Source organism: Torulaspora globosa, chromosome 6 (assembly GCF_014133895.1).
Source record: "Torulaspora globosa chromosome 6, complete sequence".
NCBI lineage: Eukaryota > Fungi > Ascomycota > Saccharomycetes > Saccharomycetales > Saccharomycetaceae > Torulaspora > Torulaspora globosa.
Window position 1 is genome coordinate 353805 of NC_050732.1, and position 27520 is coordinate 381324.

Here is a 27520-nt window from a genome sequence, read left to right on the forward strand (position 1 = left end):
CTGTTTTGCCAGTTCTGGTAAAGCAGTAAGAAGGATGCCGCATCGCCAATGCTTCTGGATTTCCCGACTTCGTGGGGTTTATAGTTTCGCAGGCGCACAGTTCCAGATCAGTGATTTCGAGATTTTTCCTAATTGGGAAAATACAGCAGATCTCGATTCGCGACCGGAAGGCGCGCCAAGAGCGCGAGAATGTTTGTCGAGCCGAGCAGTCGCTAATAATCTTAGAGATCCAGTTGGGCTCTGGACCTTCTTCAACTGCAGCTGGACGTCTCGTTTGCAGGCTGGCCCGGACTTGCACTTAGACGACAGGAATGTCGGCTTGCATGATTGTAACTGCCTCGATTTGAAATATGTTACACTGAAGACATGGCCCTGGCATGCTCTATTCTCGATCATTTGATATTACCGGCTTCTTGAGTAGCGCTGAAAGAGGTGGATAGGGAGGAGAGTGACTTCCTCAATCCTTGGTGGTTTTCTCAAAAAGAATTTTACACATCAAATTACCTCGGGCGTGTGGCGTAGTTGGTAGCGCGCTCCCTTAGCATGGGAGAGGTCTTCGGTTCGACTCCGGACTCGTCCATTTTTTTTTCTACAAAAACATATACACAAGCAGATTTAAGGGGTGCTTATATTAACAATAACAATAACAGTGTCACACAATCACAAGAAAGAAGGCTATAGCAGGTGCGCATTCGACGTTGGTTCATGACGAAGTCTGATCAAGAAGTTATATATCTATATGCCAGAGATGATCACCCCAAAGTTAAGTTAACCCGTGAACAAGAGTTTACCGGAGTGCAAGATTTGGTGGAGTATTTCCATTCGATTCAGGATACTTTCTACGTGGAGTTTGAGACATCAGAGACTATCACTGAAAATTTGAAGTTACGCTGCATCTCTTATGGTGGCGACGAATTCGACGGATCGGTGCCTTTTTATATACTGGAGTATGACGAGATTCTCGATTCGTTTTACGTTTGGAAATCAGAGGGCCAGTGGCAGCTAAATAAGCTGATTTCCACATTGTACACAGACCACTCGATTAAGGGATCGCATAAGTTTGTCGAAAGAGTGAAGGAGAGCTCTTTTTTTGAGAAGCATCCCCGGAAGGAATTGATCAATTGTGTGTTGGACAAGCTAAATGTCGATTGGTCCCAAATCGATATCGATCAGTTTTGGATACAGTTGGACAGTATTGTAAAGCTGGACGAAGACGCGGAGCAGAATGAGCTCTCTTTCAAAAGCTTGGTTTCGATGGCAGTGCTGAAAACTAGAGTAGTAGAAAACAAGGCGCATCTTGAGCGCGCTGTTAAGCAGTATCACAAGTGCATGAGAAGTAAAGATAAAGATGTCCGAAATCAGGAGTCTCCGGAGGTCAAAGCAGATCTATCGCCGACTTCTTCCGCTTCGCCGAGCCCTACATATGCACTTGACAATGAAGGCGAGCAAGATGACCAAATAGTCACCAATTTCAATCGTCATTTCAAATTAATGGCCGAGGATTACGAAACATTTGATCTAAAGTCATGGGCTGCCTTCCCCCAAAGAACTAAGAAGGGGAAATCGACACGTAAATCGCAGCCCAAAAATTGCATTTCAAAAGTTAAAAGCTAGATTATCATAGAATGTACATATTTAATTTTTCTAGAGTATTTTTCATTGCATTAAATGTTTAGTAGCTTCAAATGGTCTTTCACAAGCTGTACAAGATTTAAAAACAAAAAAATGCTTCAGACATCTTCTTTAGACCAAACTTAATTATAAGAATCGCATTAAAAATTAGATCTCGGAGTCACATAGCAATTGGATTCTTTACACATTTGAAGCGGTTAATCTTCGCATTCAATCGATGATTACGCTTTGTATGGCAAGGGGTCATTTGGCACGAACATTTTATACTATTGATGAGAAGTGCTGTCTGAACCGTTTAAGTCACTACTGCCTAACCATACCATTTGATCGCCAGTTGAGGATTGGGCTCTGATTATCGCTGACGACTTATGTTGAAACTGCAGATTGTATTGGAGCCGCCTAGTGTGCGGAATGGTCCGATTCCCTTTGGTTTCGCCTCTAGCACGGCTGATTCATCGCAAGTTATGGCTGCGGGTTCGCTTTATGGTTCCGGTGGACCAAGGAACGCTGATACGTCGCTGCCATTTCCTTCTAATTTCAGTGCTGCGAATACCACACTTTATCCCAGTCATTTTGCCCAGTTGAAAAGGAGAAAGTTTCTTCACTTTACAAGGTCGTCTAATACACTGTTAGACCTATCAACTGAAATAGCCGAAAAATGTGAAAAGATGTACCCCTCTTTGACTGAAGAGATTGAGATCTTAAGTCTCCAAGATAGCAGTGGTTGTGATTTGGACCCTGATTTTTACGTTAAGGATGTCTTCAATATTGACAACACAGTGCGAGTGATCTTGAAGAACGAGCTGGATATAGACGAATCAGCTCCAGTTTCGTTGTATAGATCTCGGAAGAAAAAGAAGCTGAATAATGGACTTGGCCAATCCCAAATGCAATCACAGGCGCCGGCTAACTCAGCACAATCGTTACCACCTGCTTCATCGTCGTCTACCAATGGCGGGATCTTGCAAATTGCAAAGAAAAGGGCGTCTGGCACCATTAAGAGACATCCCATCAACTCTAACATGAGAATATCAACACCGTTGGCTCATCAAATCTACCCGCCGCCAAGCACTAATCGTGTGGCATCTAATAATTCGGACGAAGAGGATGTAGCTGAGAGGTCTTTCTTACCTCCTCCAGCACAACCGCAATCTCCGCCGATCAGAATCAGTTCTGGTATAGAAAAATCCAAAAGAATAAGATCAGCAATGGATGAGGATACTGTCTCAAGATCGGAAACTGTGGACCCTGATAAAACGAAGCAGCAACGCTTGCTCTCGGGCACACCGGTACGGCCTGCAATGACGCCCAATAGAGTCACTCTAACGGGTCAACGAGTGGTTTCGGAACATGTGAGCAACAGCGACAGTCGAAGCGGTTCAATCTTTGCGACCAATTCTACTCTCAACAACAAAGCAAATGGAACTACTAGCACACGCATCGTTTCCGGAATGCTAAGCATACCAGAGCCCAGAATTGCTGAGATCGAGAAGGAGTTGAGAGAAGGACCTTCAAGTCCTGCAACACTTTTGCCAGCAGTGCCTGATCGTATACCCATGAAGGAACCATATCAGAAGATTACCGACCAGGTATCGGATGAGAGTTCGTCAGATGAACAAGGCTCAGATGCACATGGCAAGGTCTCCGCCCTACGTCAAACTTCGATAGCAGACAATGGCTCCCCTGTGAAGGACAGTTCACATGGTGAGGACCATTTACGCAATGTACATCTAGCAGACCTTCCAGTATCCAGAAGTCCCTCTGTCCCAGCACAAAGAAAGACCTCATTAGAAGCAAAAGTTGAAAACAAGTCTGCTGGTGCTTTGGCTCAAAGCACAGGCACGGATGAGCCATTGAGAAAACTAAACTTTTCTGAAGAAGAAGAGGAAGAAGAAGGGGAAGAAGAGGAACAAGAAGTGAAAAGAAGGGAAGATAAAGAAGGCAGCAAGATCAATGCAGAACGGAAAACGGCACAGCGCAGCACCGATGGAGAAGACGAAGAGGGCGAGAATACCGTCCTTATTACCAGAAACGATACAGAGGATAAGTCCACTTCTAATTCAAGTATTCAAAAGGCCGAATTTTTGAAATTAATGGAGAACGAATCGAATGAGCTACCTTTGTGGTTACAGGACACAGTCTCTAAGACCACCTCGAAATCTAAGCCATACACCACAGTACTGCATAAAGATATCGATAATTCCAAACCAGACCCCAGAAATATTATGCCGAAGCATACCCCACGGAGTGCAGCCAAAAAGGCAGCTCAGCTTCTTTCGGGCAAACAAAATCGGAACTCTAACGATGTCGATACTCAGAGGGGCACCGCTAGTTCTTCTAGTAGCGATATAGAAACTGCCAGCTCGCTTGATGACGATTATGATGACAAGATATCTATCAAAGAGAACAATTCGATAAAAACGCTTAATCTGCATCCTTTGAAAGAAAGAGTGATATCAGAACAAGAATCAAAATCGCCGGTTGCCGAAAATCAACAGCCTTCGCAGAGTACCGATTTGAGTACTAACGGTGGCATCGACCGGGAGAACGGCATAGTATCTTCTCAGAAGCCTCCGGCCAGTGATGTGAACACCGAGTTGGCAACCAATCTCCCTCATGCCAGCAGAGAGAAGCCGGATGCGGAAAAGTCATTTACTAAAACTTCAAACGAACCTGTTCCTGAGAATAAGAGTTTGAACCTACGTGGTGAAAACAGGGATGGCAAAGGATCGACAAACATGCCCGACTCCTCAACTCAGGAATCGTCAGGAAAGTCGCACCTTTCCAACACATCAAGCGGCAAGCCAGAGAAGTTGCTGCCCAGCGAGAGCCAAGCTAAATTAACCAAAAAGCAAGAGGCAGAAATTAAACGTCGCGAGCGTGAGGCTGCTAGGGCTGCCAAGTTGGAGGCTGCTCAGAAACTGAAAGCCGAAAAGGAGGCAATGAAAATAGCCAAACAGAAAGCCAAAGAGGAAGCCAAACTAGCCAGAGAGGCGGAAGCAGCGAAGAAGAAGCTTGAGCGAGAAAATAAGAAGAAAATGAAACTAGATGAGGCAAGAAGGAAAAAGCACGAAACCGCAACTAAGAAGAACAATCAGGCCAGTTCAAAGATCAATGAACACGAGAATCCAACAAAGCCTCAGAGCACTCCCCTGCAAGATGGAGCCGATCGGTTGAAGGAGCTGAAAGCGAAATTCACAAAGTCGAGAGCCTATGTGCCAGCGGGGTTAGTTCCTCAAAAGATTTCGCGGTCAAATCATGACTCTGAGTCTGATTCTATCGAAACTTCTTCAGATGATTCTAGCTCATCATCAGATGAAGAAGACTCTGCGGCTTCCAAGAAATCTCGGAGGCTCATTGTCGATACGCCCAAGGGATCGCTAAGTTCTGTGTCTCCTCAAAAGCCAGTTAAACATTTGCCTGGAGTTGAAGACGTACCACAGTCCACCCAGCAAACAAGCTCATCGACCCAAGAAACACCTAATAAGATTCCTGTGACCAGACTAATGGATATGTCTTCACCAAATTCTACCACACAGGAAAGCTCTGGGCGATCGAGTTTCTTGCAAGGTCTTCCTCAGAAAGTACGACCATCTCTAAGTTCGTTGTCTGATCTAGTATCCAGGGGCGTTCCTGATGTTAGAGAAAAGAGTGCAGCAACGTCTCAAGTAAATTTCCAGAAAGCAGCTGAAAGTTCCAGTGACGATTCAAATGATGAGGATGAAGACTCCGTTTCAGAAACGTCAAACTCCGATAGTGATAATTCGTCAACGGATGGCAGTAGTTTCATAAGCGCAAAATCTGCAAGCACTGCCCTAGGGAAGAAAAAGAGAGGCTCAGGCGGGTTTGCCTCTCTGCTCAAGGATTCAAGAAAAGCCTAGAATTCATGGATTCGTGAGCCTATCTAGGAGATGCAATATGTATTTTATATTTGTTTTCTTTGATATGTGAGCAAATGTTGGTATTAGTTTGGATGCCTGCGAGGTTGATTCTGTCTGCAAGGTCTACCAATTTCTACACTTCAGCAAGCCTCCCGCGACCTCTGATAAAGTTGATCGCCTCTTGACGGTCAACTTCAACCACCGTAGATATTTTGTTTTGATATTTCACTTGAAAGAACTTATCTGCTACCTGTAGCATATCAGTCCTGAAGGTCGTGCAGATAAATTGGGCCTTCGATGATAAGGTCTTTATTATATTTGCAACAGCTGCCCGGTACTGCTTGTCAAGGGCCGCATCTATCTCGTCGAACAAATAAAATGGTGCTGGATCCACCATTTGGATGGCTAGGATCAAAGCTACGGCGCACACGGTTTTCTGTCCACCAGAGAGCTGCTCAACATGAAGCTGCTCATTCTTCTTGGAATTGAAAGAAACCGAAATCGAGACACCTGTGTATACTGAGCTAGTTTGAGAATCTTCATCGCTTGCTTCCATGTCAATATCACGGTCTGCGGAATCATCATCATTAGCAGAGTTCGATTCGCGGTGGATGATCAATTTAGCCTTACCTCTTGGAACTAATTGCTCGAATACGGCGCTGAAGTTTTCAGAGACTTTTTTGAACGTTGCATCAACAGCTGCAACTTTTTGCTGCTTTAACTTTATGATCAGATTTTGAATAGAAAGCTTAGAGTCTTCGAGTTCCTTGGCACGATCTTCTAAATCTACTCTTTTATCATGAAACTTCTTGAAGTTTTCGAAAGCATTTTTATTGACATTTTTCAAACCCGACATGTTTTCACTAACATCGTTCAAGCGACTAAGAAGCTCTTCACTTGATAAACTGCTAAATCTGTTCAGTGTGTCTTCAGCTAGTAACCCAACTTCTCTAATTTTCAGTTGAAGCTCCTCACGCCTAGAAATGAGTGTCGTCTTTTTTACCATAGCCTTTTCGGCATCCTTTTGGAAGGACTGCAATTTCTTCAGTAATGAAGCCTGTTGGCTGTTAGCTTTCTCCAAATGTCTCTGATTAGTTGCTCTCTCTTCCCGGAGGGAGTCCAGCTCAGATTGCAGACGCGCTATCTCTTTAGCGGTCTGTGCTTTTTCACTCTGCAGGGCGTTTCTCTCATCAATCATCATCTGCAGGTCGTTCTTCAGTTCTCTAACTATAGGATCACCCCCACGGCGCATCTTAGTCTCCAGCTCTGATCTCTGAGGGAGCAATTTGGCGTTCAATTCTGCTGACAACGAATCCCTTTGTGTTGTAATACCGTGCAATGCCTCAGTGGTTGTGTTGAGTTTAGCTTGTACTTCCCGAAGGCTGGACTCCAACGTCTGCAGTTCCATCTGCTTTTGTGGAGAAATTTGGTTCTCGAACGTTGAGGCCAAGTCCTGACTATAAGACTGTATTTTCTCTTGAGCAGCTTTAATGTTAATATTGGCCTTTTCAAATTTAGCCGCCAGCGATTTGAGCGTATCCTCTAAAAACAGTTTCTCACTTCTTTTGTTATTCAATTTTGCACGGAACCCTTCTACATTGGTCAGAATAGTTTCTCTTTTCTGAGTGGCTTGCCTAATCGAACCATTCAACGCATCGATTTCTGCGTCAACCGAGTGAAGCTTTTCTCTAATCTGATCGAGTTCTTTGCACGTTCGTTTGTGCTGGGTCCTGGCGGTTTTCAGTTCGGCCAATGAATCTAACCTTGTCCTCTTGTGATAATCATGATATCCACCAGTCAACAGGCCTCTCTTATCGGCCCTATCACCATCCAAGGTTATCGCATCGAGTTTATAGCTTTTGGCGATTTTGGCCCCGGTTGATAGATCCCGAACGACAATGGTTTTACCAAATACATTCTTGACAGCGCTTTCAAATTGGGCATCGAACTTGATCTTTTTGATCAGTGGCGTGCAAGAAGCCTGAGTGTTGGGGGGATAACTTATATTTGGATCATTAAAAATTCGGTTCAATGGCATGAAAGTTACTCTTCCACCGCGCATACGATAGAGCTCCTTCATAATGACGGATGCTGTTTCATCGGTGTCAACCACGATATGAAAAAGTGAGTTACCGCCAACAACTTCTGCACACAACTTATACTTGTCACTAACCTTTATCAGCTCTCCCAGAGTACCAAAGACAGAGTCCTCAGGCAACTTCAGTTTATCTGCTATCTCTTTAACGCTGGCAATACCACTAGCGAGACTGCGTGCCATAGTTTCATTCACATTCCTTTCAGAGTTCTTGACTGCGTCCAGTAGCGTTTCTGAGATGGTTTGCAATTTTTGCTCCGATCTCCAAAGTTCTTTTCGCTCATCAAGCTTTTCGGCGTATCTAGTCTTGCAATTTTTTAGCTCTCTATCGATGTCATCCAATTCTGCCAGTACTCCTGGTCCTCGTACCGAATCTTCCAGCTCCTGAATCTCTTCATCGATTATACCTATGTTTTTAATAGATATTTCACGCTCTTCGGAAACCTGGTCCCTTGATTGCTCCAATTTTCGAAGGCTTTGCTCTAAGTTATGCTGCTCTTCCTCGATCCATTGATTTCTCTCTTCCCTCGTCTTGAAATGGGCATACTTTCCTTTCATAAGCAGTAATTCTCTTTGTTTCTCCTGTAGCTCTGCTAGTTGCACTTTGTAAAGAATTTCATCTTTGCTGAGGGCTTCGAACCTAGGATTAATAGTGGATAACTGAGCCTGTTTGGACTCAATGGCTTTATTTATGATATTCAGATTATTCTCATCCACGACAGTTTGTTCATCATAACTATCGATTTGTCTCTTTAGGTCTTTAATTTTCACAGTTAAACTGGCAAGCTCATTTGACAGTTCATTATCCTTGGCCTTAACCTCTGTCAACTCGGCCGTTTCTTTAATCTTTATCAAGGATTCCAAGTCTCGCAACTTCTTACTAGTCTCTGCAACCATTTCTTCTCGCTTATCCAACTCTTTGATATATTCACGCGAGGACTGCAGTGTATCACCATACTCGTCATCCATCTTTTCAATCTGGTTAATCACATCATTAAGCTCACGGTCATACAATGTAAACTGGAAAACTTTCCGATTGCGCTCTAAACTATTGAACTTCTCCAGTTCTTTTTTCTCCTCTTCCATTTCGTCCAATTTCTCATTCAACTCCTTCATCTCGGCTGCTATCTGAGACCTCTTCTGCTCAGTCTGTTCCATCTTCTTCAAAGAGGCATGCAATTTCACCTCGAAGGATTTAGCCCCAACGACATCTTCGAGCAATTGTAACCTCTCTTTGTCTTTTGCATTGGTCAGTGCGATTATACGACCCTGAGGTACAATGTTATATGGATTGCTCATCGAAAACCCTGCGCTTTCAAGCATTCGGACCACGTCCCCCTTGGTAACGTTTCTATCATTCAGCTGATAATCATCTTTCTTCAAACCAACTGTCCTTCTAACCAGAATCTCGTCATCTGGCCTAGCTGCTACTCCTGAAGGTAACATGATCCGATGGTCCGGATCATGGAACACTATCTCTACCGAGGCACTCATAACAGAGCCGGAGCCTTGGTGAATAAGGCCTTGCCTTTCTTCTCTTTTCAAATTAGAGTAGTCATCACTTAAGACAAACCGAATAGCAGCAAAGAAGTTGGACTTACCTGACCCATTGGAACCTATTACAATATTATGGTGTGGCGAAAAGTCATCGATGATCGTCTCGTTACGATAGGTTTTGAAACCCTTGATAACCACCCGTTTAATATGCATGAACGGTTCGATTCGGTGCTTATAGGCTGTCTTCAGACGTTTCGAGGTTGTTGTTGATGAAGACTACTTTAAACATACACGGCGCTGCTAGTTGACGCGTCGCGTCTCATAGCTCGATCTTGATAACTATAAACGATAGGCGTACAGATTGACTACAAGAAAGTCACCGGTTCGAAACTTGGTGGCAGCCCGCTTCACTGCTCTTGCGTGCTCAACACGTCTACTTGGAGATCACGGTGATCCCACTGTCATCTGTACCAGGAACGATTGCCCTCTACCCTGGCACAGCCTGGACGTTTCGTACGAGCTCGAGACCGCAGTAACTTATCGAAAACTGTAAATTAAGTGCTTTTCGATTAATTTGCGTATGACGTTGAATGGTAGCGCCGCTCTCCAGTATGAGGCTCCAAAAGTGGACCAAGGTCGATCACTACTGCTCTTGTAGTAAAAAAATGGTTGCTAAGAGATTCGAACTCTTGCATCTTACGATACCTGAGAATTCCGAGGTGCGCAGTTTTGCTGCGCACAAGAATCGAACCGACTCTTGAATCAGGCGCCTTAGACCGCTCGGCCAAACAACCATACTAATTTGTGAAAGTGATTGCAGAATATCCGATATAAAAAAGAAGTGAAAATCACGCCATCACTATAACCATGATGGATGCAATAGTAATCTGCTAATCTATCAGTTAAAATAGACGAATGTAATTTCTATGGAATCGATATTAATGGCTGATGTTGGCCCATTGTAACACGTAGATCGCCGCAGAGACCACAACGATACTAACGGGTAAACTCAACACGGCATAACCCCAGAACAAAATGCTTGCCATTTCAGCTTCGAAAAACTCATTGATTTGAGTAATTTGAGTCAACTGAATTGCTGGAGGCGAAACCGTAAGTAGGAACCCAACAACAAGGAAGATAGGGTCATCCAAGATGCTAACGTTAATGTACTTGACTGCCACAGCGATGATCGGGAGCAGAAAACAGGATGGCAAAATCATACGACCAACAATGGACCCAATGACTAACTTTTTATGCTTGTGCGTCTTTCTGAACGTATCGTCTGAAGGGAACAGGTTGGAGCCGAGGACAATGATGATCAAAGGAATCGACACGGAACCCAGCTGGGCGACAGCCTCGGAGAAAGTATTGTTGACAAACCCATCCTTTTGGAAGAATTCATGCTGCACAGGTGGAATGGAGGCCACTATCACGGAGACGATCATGGCATAAAGAGGCGGATTCAAGTAACTTCTAAACCCATTGATCAAATAGACAGTTTTAGACCACGTTTTGGACCAGAAAGAGTTGGAGCTAACGAGACTAGTGTCAATTTCCGAGACCATAGTCGATTCGGCCTCGTCTTCGCCAAATCTGCCACTCTCCATATGCGCGGCCAGTTGCGATGGTGGCATGTTTTCAGGATTCTCACCAGACCAGCGCAGCAAAACGTTGTAGCCCCAACTCCACCTCAGCATCTGTCCAATCTGTTGAAATATCAACAGGTACAGGATACCTCTCGACGCCACATTGTCCCTGCTGTCGTTGGGGATCTGGTCCCAGGTCAACCCAGGCAGCGTATAAGCCAAAGAAAGCGTCAATGAAACCGGCAGCGAGTTACTGTTACCAAAAATCGAGTTGGCCACCACAAAATTCGTTTCGTCTGTATCCAGCTGCAGAAACCTAGCCATTATTTTACCCGAGAGGTACGACACACCGGTGCTCACCGCAAAGAAAAGCGGGATGACCGAGATCTCCAGTATCTTGGCCATCGACAACGACCTCGCAAGCTTGCTGAAGATCAGACATGGCGTAAACAGATCAACATTAATCGCTGAAATCACCTTCTGAGCACTTTTCGGAAGTAGGCCGGCGTACGCACTCCAGAAACCCACTACCGCGATAATAACAACTTGTAAGACTGATTCAAAGACCAGATAGGCCAAATGATTGAATGAAAAAGTTTCAGTAACCTCACTCATGAAACAATATTACAATCTGTTACAATCTCCTGAAGTTGATTGGTAAAGATAAAAAAAAAAGAGTCTATTAGTAGCAGAAATGAAACGCAGTTACTAGCAGTTTTTCAAGATGTCGTGGGTTTTTAGAGCGAGAAAGATTGATAGAAACTATTTGAATTATATATATGGTTTCCTTCCTGCCAAGCCTGTCTCATTGCTTCACCTGAGTATTATTTTTTTGCCTTCGCTATGCCGAATTAGATAAGAAGATTCAGATTTCCTTTTTTTTTCTGTGGCTCAGCTACAAGCCCTAATTTCCTAGCGCCCAGCCCTAATTTTCTGGAAGTGTCCGAACCATGGAAATATCGGACACATAAAAGTTGTCCGGTAAAAACCGGCGTCGTCGGACGATTCTTGTTTGGTAGCGCCGCGCATCTGCATTTTAGAGCTGCCAGTGGGCTATCACGTCTGAGGCCTGGTTGTCTATACTTCCGATGTGTGTCTGGAGGACCAATGTGGGCTTTGGCGATTGAAATTGATGCTGTTTCGTTATGATGGTGGTTACGTTGTTGGTCGCGCTGTAGGGTTTGATCATGTTTAACGCTAGTATGAAGCAGTTGGGATGCTAACTTTGTTGATCTTTTGAAATGGCCCATTGATGCTGCTCTAATAATGCTGTATGTGCTTTACTTCGGTTTCTGCTTGCTGGCATCGGTGGCTTTAGGTGAAAGCTGCGATTTGAAGCGGTTGGAATCGCTGTCAGGGACACTCAAATATGATGCCACGTCTCTGAATCAGTACCAGAAAATCATAGCTCAATTGGATAGATGTACGACTGATCAAGATGGTGAGGATATCCAGAAAGGCGTATTACTCCGCCGACTGTACTACCGTTCGGGAATCATCCAGCTTTCTCTTAACCAAGGGCTGAACGCCATTGAATCGTTCGAGCACGCTGTGGACGGCGACGATTCGTTCAGCGATCTGGCCAGGAGCAGGCTAAGAAAGTTGTATGTGGAGTTTGGAATGTGGGATAGAATCGATAGCTCCGATGACACTCGTCGCGCTTTTATGGATCTCGAGCGTTCAGCGCGGTCTAGATGGGCAGCTAGCCATGATCACTCACTGATCGATGGGGATCTACATAAGTTGTTGGAAATATCTCCTTCTTGTCTCAAAACCAGGTCGCTCCTTTTGGAGACACTGTTTCACAGGTTGGCTGGAAGCTTAGACGTTTTAATTGGCCATGAAATCATAAGAAATTATGAACGCTTGCTCGAGACTCATGGTTCCAGATTTACATTAGACAAGAGACTGCATATCTACCACTCATTGGCAATTATTCAAGCTTTCATATTGAACACCGAGCCAACCCATCTCAGGAAATGCCTCGCTCTAGATATGGATTACGAGCCCTGCAGAAGATTGGCTCTTCTCAACAACAAACTCAGTAAGATCAATCCATCTCGATCGGAGGTACTGGATCCGGATGTCTACGGGTTCGGAAACAACGCTTTCGATTGGCATAAGCTGGTGTCCTTCTACCTTAAAGACCAAACACCGTGGATACGAGTTGCACGACGTTACAAGAACAACTATGAACTGATTTTGGCGGAAGTTGCAAATGCAATCGAGCAATTGCTGCCGCGTGGCATTGTCACAGGGAGACCTAATGCGACCGATTTTACGAAGTTTATTGACATGGCTCTTTGTCAAGCTGCCTCGGAAAGCGCTACCGACAGGGTTTCAGCTCAACCGTTTTGCAAGCTAGCTATGAAGGAAATTCTTCCAAAGGAAACAATAGAACAGTTGCACAAATCCGCCAAGAAAGATGGTCTGGATCTCGAGCGCATCCTGACAGAAACGTGGCAATCCTATCCACATTTGGCCATCTATATGATCCAATTTATCCTTGATTCGCGAAAAGGCGTCTCTAGTGTAGTCGAAGACAAGCTCTATCACTTTTTCCAGCATCAAGGCTTAAGCAAGTCTTCCAAAAGATTAATTCAGAGCCTGTATCATAAGCTCAGTAGTATGATAAGAATCAGGAGACAGAAACAGCAGCAACGTCAAGGACAGCACCAGCGTCAACGCCAACAGCAGCAACAGCAATGGTTCTACAATCAACAACAGCAACATCAGCGCCAAGAGCATACTGTGCCGCCTAATGGTCCTCGAACTGATCGAGATTATTATAAGATATTGGGGATACCGGAGAGTGCAAGTTCGAAACAAATTCGAAAAGCTTACCTAGACTTCACGAAGAAATACCACCCAGACAAGCAAGGACAGCTGTCTGAGGAGGAAGAGAACAAAGTCCACGAGAAAATGTCACAGATTAACGAAGCTTACGAGACACTTTATGATGATCAGAAGCGAAGAGAATACGATCAAGCGAGAAGTACTTTCAGAAGCGGATCAACGAATCAACACATGTTTAGACAAGGCAGTCCCAGAGGTGGCACTTCAAAATTTGGCAGCAATTTTGCGATGAACTTCAAGCCCAATTTTAAATTTAATTTTGGTTGAATATAAAACAAAAGTAACGAAAGTATAGAATGTGAACTGCTTTTAAAGTTGGGCAGTAAAGCGTCCGCCTTAGGTCTCTATCAGACGATCAAGTAGTCTGCTCTGTACTTGAATCTAGGCTCACCGCCCACAACCTCAGTCTTGACGGTTGCATTATCCCTTTCAGGGAATCCTTCGAAAGAATTTGCATACGTCGCAACGGAATGAGCGATCAACTGAGTGTTGACCAAGAAGGCATCCCAGGCTAGATTGCTAATATCATCACAGAGACTGTGGTAGCACTTATCCAACACTTTACCGTTGTTGACATTCTTCTTCTCAGCACCAGTAGCAATACCGCCCGCTGGGATACCATTTTCAATAAATCCGACGTAGTCAGATCTTCCGTCAAATGGGACCAAAGTGTAAGTTAGATTTTTGGATTTATAGTAATCGATGTACAAGTTCTTCAATTCTTCTGAACCCTTTGGATCATCTTTATTGTTAGCATCGTAAACTTCGTATTCATAGTTTGGAGATGCCATCATATCATAGTCCATGAAAACCCTGATCTTCAGGTTTTCCTCTTTAGTCAAATTGTTAGCGTAGTAAGTTGAACCCAACAAACCCTCTTCCTCAGCGGACCACCATGCGAAACGGACTTTGTTGTTAATCTTGAAATGAGTCAACTGTTTGGCGACGTTCAAGAGAGAAATGGTCCCGGAACCGTCGTCATTCAGACCAGGCCCCTCTTCTACAGAATCTGAATGAGCACCCAAAGCGACTATGTTGTCTTCGTCACCGTGCTTAGTGTCTGCAATAATGTTCTTAGTCTTGATCTTCTTCACATAGGAATCCATGGCAAATTCCAGGAAGTAGTGCTTGTTCAGCAAGATACGCTCGATCAGTTTTTTACCCGTCTCGTGAGTAACACCAATCGTCGAGACGCTATGCTTGGAAATTGAATTTAGAGTACCATGTAAACCGCCTTCTGCCTTGGGATCATTATCGAAGATGACAACGGCGCTGTAGCCGAACTGACCAGCCAGTTCAGACTTGTTGCCAAAAGGACATAGTCCTCTTTCAATGAGAGCAATTTTCTTCTTTTGCTTCTCAAATGGTGGCTCTGGAGTAACAGATTCAAAGTCAGAGGCGTCACAGCCAAGATTAGGAATTTGAACCAGTTCACCAACGAATGGCTCTGCAGGTGGAGAAAGCGAAAATGCGGTGGTGTTGGGGAAAGTTTCACCCGTCTTGGCGTCTGAAAGGTTGAAAGACTCAATCTTGCCCGCCAAAGCATGGAACGCCTGCACAGAAACTTCGTAGTAATCCTTCATATCGTCAAATTGCTTCAAAATGTAGCGAATAGTCTTCCAATGACCGGGAGAACCAATAACCCGAGTAGGATGCCCATAATGCTTTGTAGAAGCGTTGGCGATTTTCAAGATGTCGAGAGCGGTCGCATTTAAGTCTTCAACCGTGATCTTCTCCTGCAACTTCTCACTTTCAACCATTGGTTTCAGAAAGTAAGGAATGTGCGGCTTGGGGAACCCTTCGGGCTCGATCAACTCAGGGTCTAAGTCCTCCAACTCATCTTCTCCCCATAAAAACTCCCAAAAGGCTTGCTCATCGCCTCTAATTGGCACAAAAGCCTCTTGAAAAAACTCTGGTAAAACGAACGCTGAACCCACCTTGGTCAGCAGCACAGCCGCGGTGGCCACGTTGGCGAGCGAGAACTTCATCCTGGTGAACTGGCAGCTACTCTTAACTTTATAACTTCCACTTGAAGTGTCCTCCGTAGCGCATTGGACCCTGCTTATATAAGTCCAGGCAATATCCCCTGAAAACAGGGTTACCCGACCAATGCTCAGCGCTAAACGAAGTGTCAGCGTCGCAAATCTTTGACATCGAATAATATCACGTATTCTTTTATAGACTATACAGCAGTACAGACCTACACACCATGACTCCACCTTCCCCTAGAACCGGCTAGAACTTGTACTTGTCCGGGAAGTTCATCTTTCTGCGATGCGATCTCTTGATGATGCGGTTCCTCTTATCGTCGAACATGTCGAGCTCTGCCGAGTCCTCCATGCAGTGCAGCTCCTCGACTGCTCTCTCACCCGGGCGAGAAACGTTCGCGGACTTCCTGCCAGTCAGATCTCTGCGCTTTGCCTGCTTTTTATGAGCGTCCAGCGACGACATCGTGGCGGGTCTACGGCCCACCACGGCCGCCGGCCGGCGTCCCAGCACCTGCGCCATCTCCCAGCTCGATACGTCCGCATCTTCCTCCTCGGCTTCCGGTCTCTTCGACTTGGCCGGCGCCGACAGACTCACATGCACAAACTCGCCCTCCTCGTGGGTGTGTACCCTGCTGCCGGCGTTGCCGTGTGCCTCACGGCTCTGGCGTTGCCTCCTGGAGAACAGTCTCATGAAAAATGACATCTCAACTCACTCTTGTTCACAGCCGTTGCTTCTCTGAATATCCTAATTGCGACGTCGATCGCTCCAGTATAGCGATGGATAGCTCTCGATCGACCCCTCCACTGCCGATTGCAGGTCTCACTAGCAACTTGACCGCAACAGACACGCTCGACAACACAATAGCACTTGCCTTTTTATATGTTTACCCTTTGTGCGATAACCACGGGGGCCAAAACTCGCAGAAGCCGTCGTTGCAAATGACCTCCAGTCCAACGGTTGGCGATGAGCTCGGTATGACGGGCGTTATAGAGGCTCGGGATAGCCGTGCTGGTCTGCCGGCGCGGGCTGGATGGTGTCCTGGTTGGCTGCCGAGTGTATCTCGCGCAACCTGTCCATGGTGTCGAGAACAAACGGTCTGAGCTCATTGACCTCGAGCAGCGACAGGTTGTCGAGCTGTAAATGCGACTCGTTGAGGTGCCGCAGACCCTTGAGCACCTTGAGTTGCCGGATCTCGCGCAGATCTTGCACCTTGCTCCGCAGATCGTGCACCGGGTCGTGGAAATCGTCTGGAGCGCGCTTGAAGAGCAACTGCGCGAGCACCAGCCAGTTCCACGGCATCGCGCTGAACCGGTCGGGATGTGTCTTTTCAAACTGGATGCTGCGGTCTAGCGCCTGCAGGGTCAGCCATTGCGGCGCAATGATGCTGCATTTGTTCTGCTGCTTCAGCAGCAGCGCAAGCCACAACGCGACCTCGGAAGACCGCGTCGCAACCAGCTGGTTGATGCTCGCATCGTCGGTCGTAATAAGAGTACATCTAATGGGCGGAGAGCCGCCCTTTGCGCCCGAACGCGCCGGCTGCCGTGTGGTGATCCGGGGGAAGATCTTTATCGGCTCATTCTCGACAATAAACTGGATTTCCTCCGGAGAAAAGGTGGACTGGAGATGATCTGGGAGCGACATGCGAATCTAGACTGCTCTCGCTCGCGAAAGACTCTTCATCGAGGCATTCTGGTTCTCTTTTGCCCTCTTCAAAGTGTATATGAAAAGTTTGCATTCTCCCACGCGCAGTAGGTTCAGTTATGCTGGGGAAAAGAGACAGTAGCTGGCTAAAGAAGAGGTGAGCTGAAAGGCGGCCAGGAGCCATGTGGAGGCAGATCCTGGGAGGCGGGTTCCGATATGATCAGCCCAATGCCGCTGCCAAGAAACTTATACTGTCGGTATTGAACTCTACGGCGACGAAACGGGAGGCGAAGGATTATTTGAAGAAATATGCCAGCGATTCGCCGAAAATCAACCATTGTTTGGTGCTGATCCGCCATTTGAAGAGCGCAGAGCCTAGCGTGCTGTCAAGACTCTCTGGAGCTGTGAAGAAGCTGCGGATGCTCGGGTTGCGACCCATCTTTATCATTCCACCTTCAAGACACGTGAGCTGGGATGCCGAGACTTTGGATACTCTACTGACCAACTCCCGTTTGCGTCCAATTCATCTTCAGAGTGCGTTGTTCAAGGCGCCTGATGGCTCGTACACGTCGCTGTTGTCTTCGCAGACGCGGGTCTTCGATAGCGACGCTTTGAATCTGATTCCGATCATACAACCGAATGTGATCGAGGAGTCGACTGCGACCGTGAAATGTACGGATAATGTGGTAGAATTTGTGAAAAATATGCTGCCCAAGGGCGGATCCCCCTACATCGATAAGTTCTTTATTCTGAATACCGTCGGCGGGATCCCGTCTGATGAAAGGCGGAACAACGCTCACGTATTCATAAACCTATCGCAGGAGTATGAGCAACTGGCTGCCAACCTCGAAGAAAAGGTGGCGGCGGTCTCTAAAAGAGAACCGGATTCGGAGGGTCTGCTGGATAGACTTGCGCTGCATTTGAAGGAAGACGAGTTGAACTCTTTGCAAAACCAATACGAAGAGCATCTCGAAGACTTGAAACTTATGAACGTGGTGCTTTCAAGGCTCTCTAATAAGTCTACGGGACTGATTACCACCATTGGAGCAGCTTCGTTGACTTCGGATCGGAAGAACCCGCTGCTCTATAACTTGCTCACCGACAGATCGCTGATTTCATCATCATTACCACGGTTCAAAAACAATCCCAGCTACAGCGACGATGGCCATTGCTGGTACGAAATTTCAAATGAATCACAGGAGGGTGACGACGCTACCCCCAGGGAAAAGAATCAGGAAGATGCTGTACTTGTCACGACGGTGTTCAAGAAGGGTGTTCATATCAAAACGTTCTCTTATGATACTCTGACACAGTTCAACAGCGTAGGCCTGCCGAATAAATTCTACAAAAAGAGCGAACCTGCCGACCAACACTGCGATGAGGGATTGAAAGTGAATGTTACCAAGCTTAAACAAATATTGGACCAGAGCTTTGGTCGCTCACTAGACCTGGAACATTATTTGAACCGTATCAATGGCCGAATAGCATCTATAATTGTGATCGGTGATTACGAGGGAATTGCTATTTTGACAAATGAGGGACCACCAGACAATTCTTTTGTGTATCTAGACAAATTTGCCGTCTTGCCACATTTGAAAGGCTCGCTTGGGATATCGGATATTATATTCAATTTGATGTTCAAATACTTCCCTAAGGAACTACTGTGGAGAAGCAGGAGCGATAATATAGTCAACAAGTGGTACTTTCAAAGGAGCGTAGGCGTTCTTGATCTCTCCATCGATCTGTCCAATGGCAATAGAAAGAAAAGTCAATTTAAACTGTTCTATCACGGAGATCCTGGCGCAAATGAGGATCCTTTCCAAAATAAAGACAGGCTGATAGAGTATGCGACGTACATTCGTGACATCAGTCCTAGCTGGGCTAAGTAAACATTGGCAGTCGCTTTAAAACTTCTTGCATATCCATATTTATTCTGTTTAACAACAGCGGTCAACTACTGACCTAATTGCTCCCTTATGAAGGCCCATTCCTGATTCCAAGTCTCCCTTCTGTAGTTTCGCCGTATATTTGGAACATTGTGTCTAGCGGACGTATCAACTTCTCTGTCATACCATTTGTTTACGTATCCCACGTTGTCTACCTGAAATGGTGTCCTCCTCCTAACACCGACACCAATCCAATGAGCCTTGTAAAAGCCTTCATAGCTGCTGCATAGCACACTTGTCCGGGACAGCTCGCAGAGATCTGCAGCATTCAGCAAATATATGCTTGCTGCGACACTATACTCTTCAATCATCGGCTCCATCGTGTATGAACTGTTGAATAGAACCGATTTAGAGGATAACGAGACCTTCATACCCATTTTGAACATATTCATGAATGGGTTCGTAGTGTAGGTCGATTGCTCTTCCTTTGTGATATCCCTCGTAGCTTTCTTATGCGTATCTCCAAGAAGGGTGAAGACTTCTTCTTGTGAGGTTTGAGAAGCTACACTGGATACTGAAGAAAGAGGCGAAGCGATGACTGGGATCTGACATAGATAGAACAGATAAGTTATGAGCGGGGTACTGTCACAGATCGCCTCGGCCTGCAAGAGTCCAGCGTCACATAGCATGAAGTTGCAAATCAGAGATTCGAATTGATCAGTAAAATTTAGGTCAGATCCTGCTTGAGATGTTCGATTCAGTAAAGTGGAGCAATCGTTTCTAAGGCAAATAGTGCTTAGATTTTTTTTGTACCGCATAGAGTTCAATCTGGCCAATTGGGCAAAAATATAGTACATGTAGTAACTGATCGGGGGATTATCACCTTTAGCTGACCAATCTCGAGGCACTGCGTTGATGTCCGCAAAATCTTGCCATAGATAGTCATCCGTGGAACTAACCACCAAGTCAAGGCAGCCAACATTCATCAGAAAGAAATCTAGCCCAATGTTGTTACCTTTCTCATTTTCAAATAGTGGATCAAAGATCAAATCGAGGTAGTCTTGGAAGTTCCCGACCCTCTCTAGATGGAAAAGTTTGGTAAAGACCCTCGACAACCGAACGTTCCAACGAATATTATGAGAAACTAACTTCCACTTGATAATCCATCTTGAGAATTTTTCCCACCAGGAACCCTCATTAGGATGATAAAACTGAAAATCGACGGATATTTGAGCAAGCTGATACTTAGATTTCTCCAAAGTGTGAACACAATAAAGGATAAAGATTTCAGCCAAATACTCTCCATCTAAATAGTTGTCAAATTCCAAGAAGATCTTGGCCAGTAAATAGAAACGTAACTCCTTACCGGTTAACACCTTTTCAGCATCAGCCGAAGGAATCAAATGTGAAGTTATCAGGTAAACGTTTCTATACCATTTCAAAAACTCATCGTCTATAACCTTGAGCCCGATGGCCATAGGATCTCCAGGCCCCGAACCATATTCGAAAACTTGAGAGAGCGTCAGCTTCTCACCTCTGTAAGTCTTATGCACCACGCGGTGAGGCTCCACGTTTAGTTTCTCCCAGATAAACTCACTCAGTTGACGCTGCGTCGCACAACCGCTCAGTAAATAGTCTCGGTCAACCTTTCTCGAATTGTAAAAGTCTCGTAGAGGAACTCTTTTGTTTTCTAAAATTTCTGCCTTGCAGTTCAAATGTTGGAAAAGATCAAACTTATTCACCAGATACTTAATTCGTTTCTGGGCGATCTCAGATAACGGTGAGCACCGTGCAATTTCAGCCAATGTTAGAAAATCGTCCCTGAACTCCTGAAACGTTGGAAGGTTACTATAATCAAGTGCAGTCACTCGACGACGATACTTTCGCTTATGGGCTTCAAACTTTTCCTTGAAATGATCCAGTTCGAAGAGTTCTCCGGTGTAATGCACTCTACCCAGCCGCTTGGGAACTCCAAGTTCTTCCTGCCTCATGTACTGATCTTCTGTGGGAGACGGGAAATAGTATCCCGGCTTAACTGGGCCACCAACTTGCTCATCATCGGAGCTATCCGGTTGATTTTCGTTAAGTCGCTTGTCCTTATCAAACTTCCAAAACTTAGGCAAGGGTTTTGGATATAGAAACATCTTATCAAGGTCATACTTGATATTTGACACAGAATCCTGCGTGGAAGCCAATATGTACTTGACTCTTATCTCTGTGAGAGCTTCAAACGACTCTTTTCCATCAATGGCATCACTCAAATATAAAGTGGAGCAATCGCTCGGTATTGGCTGGCTCGAGTGACTCCCATGTTTGGCGTAATCTTCCATTACCATGCTATGCTTCTCTTCTTGCTCTTCTGGATCGAGATACATCGGAGAGCCCAACAACATTTGCTTATCAAAGCTCGTCGACAGAGGCATCATATCTAGGTCATCAATTGACAGCTCCTCCGGTTTATACGGGATCTTCAGCCTATTCTTTTCGATGACCTCTTTCAAGGCGCTGTTAGCAGACTTCTGATGAACCTCTTCATAGTTGTCAAACAGTAAAGATGGTCTTCGTTCACCTATCGTCATCAGCACAGTATAAGCAATGAATAATCTACTTATGTGTTCTCAGCCTCTTTCAGGAAGAGTTCAATTGCAATAGGGAAGAACTTTGATGAACTTCGGCTTCCCTTTAACCTTGATCCAGTGGCATAAAAATCCCACAAAACACACTTAATGCCAAGCCATCATACTTATGCTGTCAATGCGGGTCCTATTGCCGAATGACCTTTGTGGTTTGACGGGCAATGTTGCTGGGAATAACTAATGTTACATGCGCTATACGGAGCCACCTTGATTCGCGTGTTGGACTGCAGAGGATCAGAACAAAGAAGCTCAGCAGTTGACCCTGTCGCTAGCAACAAAATCTGGGTTTCAAGGTTTCCAGACCATTGAACTGATTGAGCTCAAATGGGTCGTATCCTCAAGCATATTTTGCGAGTCAGTGAAAGAACTCTCGATCTGTGTTTATTCTTTGGTTCAACCGATTCTGAAGCTTCAATCATTACTTCTAGGCCAATATCTGTCTGGGAATGCGATTAACAAAGCAGTTGTCGTAACATTAGAATTCTAAAGCTTGGAACCGCTAATGCGAGCAGCTCAACAGTTTGCATACATCCCACTTAAGCGTATTGAGCGTATGGTTGCGTAAACCGAATCCAAGATGCGAATACTATATAATTATGTAGGAGTATCAATTTTGCAAATGCCGTATTAGGAGTATTTTTTGTTTTCTTTGTCAACTTTCGGAGCTCGTATGGCGCAGTGGTAGCGCAGCAGATTGCAAATCTGTTGGTCCTTAGTTCGAACCTGAGTGCGAGCTATTTAATTTTTTTTATCTCCAGCAAATAGAACTGGCCAAGAGGGAGCCTCCTGGCAGGACTAGAACTCAAAAACAGATACAAACGGGCCTTTAGGCTGCTCAATAGCCAGATTGGCCTAACCTTTGGCACTAATTGACAGTTTAATCTTGAAAAAATTGAGACGTATATGGTGATTTGACAAATTTACACCTTAGGCGCAGTGAGTTCGACGAGTTAACACAGACAAGCGATAAGTGAGGTGGTTCCAAGGAACTTAATGGTCGACAATTGATTGATTACCATTCCCTGCTTTTCATCGCGGAATTGGGACATCATGGCAGGCTGTAAGTGCTTTTTGAAGCTTACTATAACCCTATCTCTTCGTCTACTAACGACTATATTACCTTTCACTATTTGAAAAATAGATCGATTAGTGGATATTGCTAAACCATTCCTTCCTATCTTACCAGAAATAGAAATTTCTTACGAGAAGGTTCCTTTTGATGATAAAATTGTTTACACAATCTGTTCAGGTTTGATCTATCTGTTCGGCCAGTTCCCATTGGCGGCCATTTCTAAGGACGAGGTGCGAGTTCAAGACCCTCTTTATTTCCTACGTGGCGTTTTTGGCGCTGAGCCAAGAACCCTTATGGAATTTGGTCTGTTCCCCATCATCTCCAGTGGTCTGATCTTACAATTGCTTGCTGGTATGAAGTTTATTTCAGTCAATTTCAAGTTGCAGCAGGATCGTGAATTATTCCAGAGTTTGACCAAGCTCTTTGCTCTTTTGCAGTATTTTGTGTTGGCTAACATATTTATCTTCTCGGGGTACTATGGTGAGAACCTAAGCATCGTTCAAATTGGGCTTCTTAACTTGCAGTTAGTCGGTGCTGGCTTCTTTGCTATTCTGGTATCTGAAATTGTAGACAAGGGTTTCGGATTTGCTTCAGGTACGATGACTATCAACACCATTGTCATCGCAACTAACCTTATCGCGGACACTTTTGGTGTTTCGCAAGTTACCGTTGACGCCGACGGTCACAAGGAGGCTCAAGGTTCGGTTATCAATTTGCTCCAAGGCATGAGATCGAAGCACAAAACCTTCCTTGGTGGTCTGGTCTCGGCATTCAACAGAGACTACCTGCCTAACCTGAGTATGACGTTGATCGTACTTGGTATTGGTGCCACAGTTTGCTACTTACAAAGTTTCAGGCTGGAGCTTCCAATCAGATCCACTAAGGCTCGTGGTATGAACAATGTTTATCCGATTCGCTTGTTGCACATCGGTGGCCTATCGGTTACCTTCTCGTACGTTCTGCTCACAATCATCCATTTGCTTGCCTTCGTCTTGATCCAGTTGGTTGCCAGGAACGATCCAACCAGCATCATCTGCAAGGTGTTGGGACACTATGAGACCGTTAACAATCTACTGTACGTTCCAAGCTTCCCACTGTCACTTTTGACTCCACCAAGATCATTTTTCAGTGGTTTATTCCAGCAGCCTTTGACTTTCGCTGTATACAGCGGCTTCATGCTCTTCACTGGTATCTGGTTTGCCGATCAATGGCAAGCAATGTCCGGAACTTCAGCCCGCGATATCGCTGCCCAGTTCAAGGAGCAGGGCATCACATTGACTGGTCGCAGAGAACAAAGTGTTGCCAAGGAATTAGAGAAGGTTGTTCCAGTCGCTTCTACTACAGGTGCAACGCTGCTAGCTCTAGTCACCATTGTGGGTGAATTCTTAGGCTTAAAGGGCAAGGCTGCTGGTATGGTAGTGGGTGTGGCTACTGGATTCTCTTTACTTGAATTGATCTCTCTGGACTACCAGCAAAGTGGTGGCCAGAGTGCTTTGGCGCAAGTGCTTGGCGCTCCCGGTCGCTTTTAAGCTATTGGCATCAGACATTAAATGACTTTGACTCATTTTTGTAATCTAGTTCAGTGCATTCAAGCTAAGTAAATAGTTCAAGGCCGCTTTGCGCCCAATGTCAGGCTGCTTTGTCCTCCCTGAAACCAATAACCTCGACTGGTCTTACTGAACTGTACAGCTACTTATATACACGCTTGAAGATAGTTCTCAACCTCTCTCAGTATAGCACTTTGGATCAGATGCATCGCTCTGCAGCCTTCCATTTTGAATATACTCTCTCAACTTAGTGAAATAAAGCTTCGAATCGAGACTACCCTTACTGAAACCTTTGAATTGATGCTTAAGCTCAGGCACATTATGGCTCACCAAAGGCTTCAAGTCGATATTATAGTTCTTAGGAGTGACAAATGTACGCACTTTACGCCATTGAATCGTATAACCACCATATCTGGTATGTCTACCGATACCTGACGATCGAGTACCCTTATACATTGTCTTATTTCCTTGCTTCGTTGTCAGAGCTGTGCGTTTGGTACCAGATTTTGAAGCACCATAAAACAGAGTTCCATCTCTAAACTTCTTCCACGGTCTCGTCAGCAGAGTTATTGGTGACTCTCTAAAATAATTGACAGCAGTGATCCTCATCTCGTAAAAGGAATGTAACCGTTAGCAGATGGTATGCTACTGACTGCCATCAATTATCGATTCAAGTCTACTGGTTTAATACTTTCATAACGGCTACAAAGATAGTCTACGTGTGAAGTGATCGTATTAAAGTGTCCCCCAGCGGAATCGAATGGAGCGACAGGTTTGCTCAAGTGTCAGAATATGATTCCTTGACAGCATCTTTTGGCTAGAATATATCACCAGTTGACAGTTTGCTCCCTCTGATAAAGAATAACAGGGCAAAATGCAGGTTGAATATTGCTCTTGGTAGGATACAATAATCATCTTCCTACCACTCCTGCCACTACTTTGCTAGAGCGGTGGTCAACAGATATCATCATGACTGGAATCCCAATAGTTCCATAAGGGGGGGGGAACAAATTGCCCTATTCTCAGTAGTATTACACGTAGCTGGATGTGCAGAAGCGAGGGTCGTCGATGATCGACTTTAGCTCTAAAATAGAATCTTTTGATCGGAGAAATCTTCGGCTATAAAAAGACTTGAAGTGTTATAAGGCATCATTTCTCTCGATATTTTCAAAGTGATTGTTTGATTGTTTCTGCGTCACAATTTCTCTAAAACTAAAGCGAGAAAAAGATCTATTATGTGACAGACGTCTCGATTTACAGCACTGTCGCTGAGTAAAAATTCGTATTAAAGGAAGAATAAAGATATCTTAATCGATATATTAAAGCAAGAGAGCCCTTGATTTTAATCTAGGCGTATTCATTTCTCTGACAAGAGTTAAACTGCTTTGCATATAACAAAAACTTTATTTTTGGTCAAGAAGACTTGTGAGTTCTAATATAATATAAGAAAAATAACCGGGCCAGGCTATGCGCCCACAAGGGACTCAGCAGGCACTATTAGAGAGGCAGGTGAGCGATGATCCAACCTTAACGGCTGAGGTAGACGGTCTCAAAGAGTTAGAAACATTTTTGCATCTCGAAGACAAGGACACTGTTATGCATTCAATTTTTGATTCACCAGGGCCTTCTTCCGATGTCATCGATCTCTTAGATATCGCTGATGATTCTCCAATTATCAGGGAGCTCGGCCAACAGGCTGATCTTTGTCCAAATCAAGACAGAGGCTGTCACTATACGGCGACCGCGGGTACAACGCTGGACGATGAAGGAATATTGACGAGCGATTTCGAGAACTTCTCATCACCGCCAACTTCTACAAGGGGAAGAAAGCTCAGCTTTGACACGCCCCCGCAAAGAACAGCTCAAACGGTTGTCGATTTTGATTTTCTTCAAACAAATCAAACAAACACGCCGTTCTCTGTCTCCAGCACTGGCGCCTTAGAAATGGACGCACAGCGCGCTGACGACGACAGCTTTTTTGGCGAAATTTGGCAGGAACCGGCGACACAAAAGAATAATAATGATAATTTATACTGTAATAAGCCAAACTTCAAGGTTGGAAAGCCGAAGTGGTATTATCATCCAGCTCCAGTGCAAAGCTTCATTTCTAGCAACAGCATGGATCTTAATTATTTATTCCATTGTGAAGATCTGCAATCGATGAATAATGTCATGCCATCGTTGAATTCTGCTGGACCAAACTCAGAAGCATTTTATGACAACGCATCAAGAGAGATTGTGGAGCGTCGTCATCAATCACTTCCCAACAATAGGTTCTCACGACACTTACCAGAGCAAGTTCAAGTTCATACGTCAAAACCGTCCACTGGTCGACCTCGAAAGGAGAAAAGGATCAAATGTTTAAAGAGGGATTCAACAGTGACATTAGAACAAAAGCTTGATTATTTCAGGCTAGTAATGGAGGATGCAAGAAACAATGGAATTCCGGGAATTTTCTTAAGAGATCATGCTGCGAGTGAACTTTCGTTGGAAAAGCAAGAACATTGTGCGCTTGAGCTTGTGCTCCCAAATTTCCACTTAATTGCGAAACATCTCGATACAATGATATCAACTAGAAAGAGCAGTTTCCGAACAATCTGGAGAGTCACCAGAGAGCAGTTTGATAACAAGGTGTGCTTGAACTTCTATTTATCGGATGAGGTGAGACCCGTGGCGAAGGATGACATAGAAATTAGCGTCTTTGTCCTCATAGTACCTGGTCATTCAACAAAATACTTGGTTACCAGTTGCCAATATTTGGAGCTGGTAAATTTCGTTCTCGGAAAGAATTACAACCATTTGATCAACGATAATTTAGCAGAAACAACAGTTGGTTCGGATGGCAAAATGATATCTACACAAAAACATCACGCATCCAGAGTGAGATCTCACGTCAAAAAATTCTTGCGACGCCATGTTGTAAAGGACTTGAGAAAATACACGGATCTCGACCGCAGCGATGCCAGAGAATTTGAATACAGAATGGCTTTGCACAACTTGGTTCTGCAATGTTACCAAAAGAAGCCGTTCGAAAGTAAAGTTTCAATTGCCTTGATGGAATTAGAAAATGTTGAGAAAGCGCTGCTCAAGCAAGCTGAGTTTTTCACATTCAAGAAAGTTTAATAGACACTTCCAAACAGTCGCATATGCTCGATTGTTCCATTTAATGGTTATAAAAGGATGACGATTGATTGATGAATGC

The 27520-nt window shown here is 44.8% G+C and overlaps 13 protein-coding genes and 3 non-coding genes across 16 annotated transcripts; 8 read left to right on the top strand and 8 right to left on the bottom strand.

Moving 5' to 3' along the window:
* The first annotated feature begins 507 nt into the window (after nt 1-507).
* HG536_0Ftrna8A lies at nt 508-580 on the top strand. Its single transcript has one exon. It is a non-coding gene; the product is annotated as a tRNA-Ala (tRNA).
* A 125-nt stretch (nt 581-705) lies between these two features.
* FPT1 (chromatin-associated RNAPIII regulator FPT1) lies at nt 706-1614 on the top strand (the record flags this gene model as incomplete). The annotated part of the gene is made up of 1 exon (XM_037284627.1): nt 706-1614. The coding sequence occupies one exon, from the start codon at nt 706-708 to the stop codon at nt 1612-1614; it is 909 nt and encodes a 302-aa protein (XP_037140523.1).
* Nucleotides 1615-2000: 386 nt separating this feature from the next.
* On the top strand, nt 2001-5513 carry NET1 (Net1p; the record flags this gene model as incomplete). The annotated part of the gene is made up of 1 exon (XM_037284628.1): nt 2001-5513. The coding sequence occupies one exon, from the start codon at nt 2001-2003 to the stop codon at nt 5511-5513; it is 3513 nt and encodes a 1170-aa protein (XP_037140524.1).
* A 133-nt stretch (nt 5514-5646) lies between these two features.
* On the bottom strand, nt 5647-9318 carry SMC3 (cohesin subunit SMC3; the record flags this gene model as incomplete). Its single annotated transcript, XM_037284629.1, has 1 exon — nt 5647-9318. One exon carries the CDS (start codon nt 9316-9318, stop codon nt 5647-5649), a length of 3672 nt encoding a protein of 1223 aa, XP_037140525.1.
* A 453-nt stretch (nt 9319-9771) lies between these two features.
* On the bottom strand, nt 9772-9899 carry HG536_0Ftrna14L. The gene is made up of 2 exons: nt 9861-9899; nt 9772-9816 (listed from the first exon to the last, which is right to left on the bottom strand). It is a non-coding gene; the product is annotated as a tRNA-Leu (tRNA).
* Nucleotides 9900-10043: 144 nt separating this feature from the next.
* Nucleotides 10044-11306, bottom strand: HG536_0F01770 (uncharacterized protein; the record flags this gene model as incomplete). Its single annotated transcript, XM_037284630.1, has 1 exon — nt 10044-11306. One exon carries the CDS (start codon nt 11304-11306, stop codon nt 10044-10046), a length of 1263 nt encoding a protein of 420 aa, XP_037140526.1.
* Nucleotides 11307-11957: 651 nt separating this feature from the next.
* Nucleotides 11958-13814, top strand: JEM1 (Jem1p; the record flags this gene model as incomplete). Its single annotated transcript, XM_037284631.1, has 1 exon — nt 11958-13814. One exon carries the CDS (start codon nt 11958-11960, stop codon nt 13812-13814), a length of 1857 nt encoding a protein of 618 aa, XP_037140527.1.
* An 80-nt stretch (nt 13815-13894) lies between these two features.
* APE3 (aminopeptidase Y) lies at nt 13895-15535 on the bottom strand (the record flags this gene model as incomplete). The annotated part of the gene is made up of 1 exon (XM_037284632.1): nt 13895-15535. The coding sequence occupies one exon, from the start codon at nt 15533-15535 to the stop codon at nt 13895-13897; it is 1641 nt and encodes a 546-aa protein (XP_037140528.1).
* Nucleotides 15536-15782: 247 nt separating this feature from the next.
* On the bottom strand, nt 15783-16238 carry HAB1 (Hab1p; the record flags this gene model as incomplete). Its single annotated transcript, XM_037284633.1, has 1 exon — nt 15783-16238. One exon carries the CDS (start codon nt 16236-16238, stop codon nt 15783-15785), a length of 456 nt encoding a protein of 151 aa, XP_037140529.1.
* Nucleotides 16239-16520: 282 nt separating this feature from the next.
* Nucleotides 16521-17177, bottom strand: PSF2 (DNA replication protein PSF2; the record flags this gene model as incomplete). The annotated part of the gene is made up of 1 exon (XM_037284634.1): nt 16521-17177. One exon carries the CDS (start codon nt 17175-17177, stop codon nt 16521-16523), a length of 657 nt encoding a protein of 218 aa, XP_037140530.1.
* Nucleotides 17178-17359: 182 nt separating this feature from the next.
* Nucleotides 17360-19066, top strand: ARG2 (acetyl-CoA:L-glutamate N-acetyltransferase; the record flags this gene model as incomplete). The annotated part of the gene is made up of 1 exon (XM_037284635.1): nt 17360-19066. One exon carries the CDS (start codon nt 17360-17362, stop codon nt 19064-19066), a length of 1707 nt encoding a protein of 568 aa, XP_037140531.1.
* A 65-nt stretch (nt 19067-19131) lies between these two features.
* On the bottom strand, nt 19132-21642 carry HG536_0F01830 (uncharacterized protein; the record flags this gene model as incomplete). Its single annotated transcript, XM_037284636.1, has 1 exon — nt 19132-21642. One exon carries the CDS (start codon nt 21640-21642, stop codon nt 19132-19134), a length of 2511 nt encoding a protein of 836 aa, XP_037140532.1.
* A 721-nt stretch (nt 21643-22363) lies between these two features.
* HG536_0Ftrna3C lies at nt 22364-22435 on the top strand. The gene has a single exon. It is a non-coding gene; the product is annotated as a tRNA-Cys (tRNA).
* A 314-nt stretch (nt 22436-22749) lies between these two features.
* Nucleotides 22750-24300, top strand: SSH1 (Ssh1p; the record flags this gene model as incomplete). Its single annotated transcript, XM_037284637.1, has 2 exons — nt 22750-22759; nt 22841-24300. The coding sequence occupies 2 exons, from the start codon at nt 22750-22752 to the stop codon at nt 24298-24300; spliced, it is 1470 nt and encodes a 489-aa protein (XP_037140533.1).
* Nucleotides 24301-24489: 189 nt separating this feature from the next.
* On the bottom strand, nt 24490-24927 carry MRPL27 (mitochondrial 54S ribosomal protein mL41; the record flags this gene model as incomplete). The annotated part of the gene is made up of 1 exon (XM_037284638.1): nt 24490-24927. One exon carries the CDS (start codon nt 24925-24927, stop codon nt 24490-24492), a length of 438 nt encoding a protein of 145 aa, XP_037140534.1.
* An 858-nt stretch (nt 24928-25785) lies between these two features.
* Nucleotides 25786-27441, top strand: HG536_0F01860 (uncharacterized protein; the record flags this gene model as incomplete). Its single annotated transcript, XM_037284639.1, has 1 exon — nt 25786-27441. One exon carries the CDS (start codon nt 25786-25788, stop codon nt 27439-27441), a length of 1656 nt encoding a protein of 551 aa, XP_037140535.1.
* Nucleotides 27442-27520: the final 79 nt, after the last annotated feature.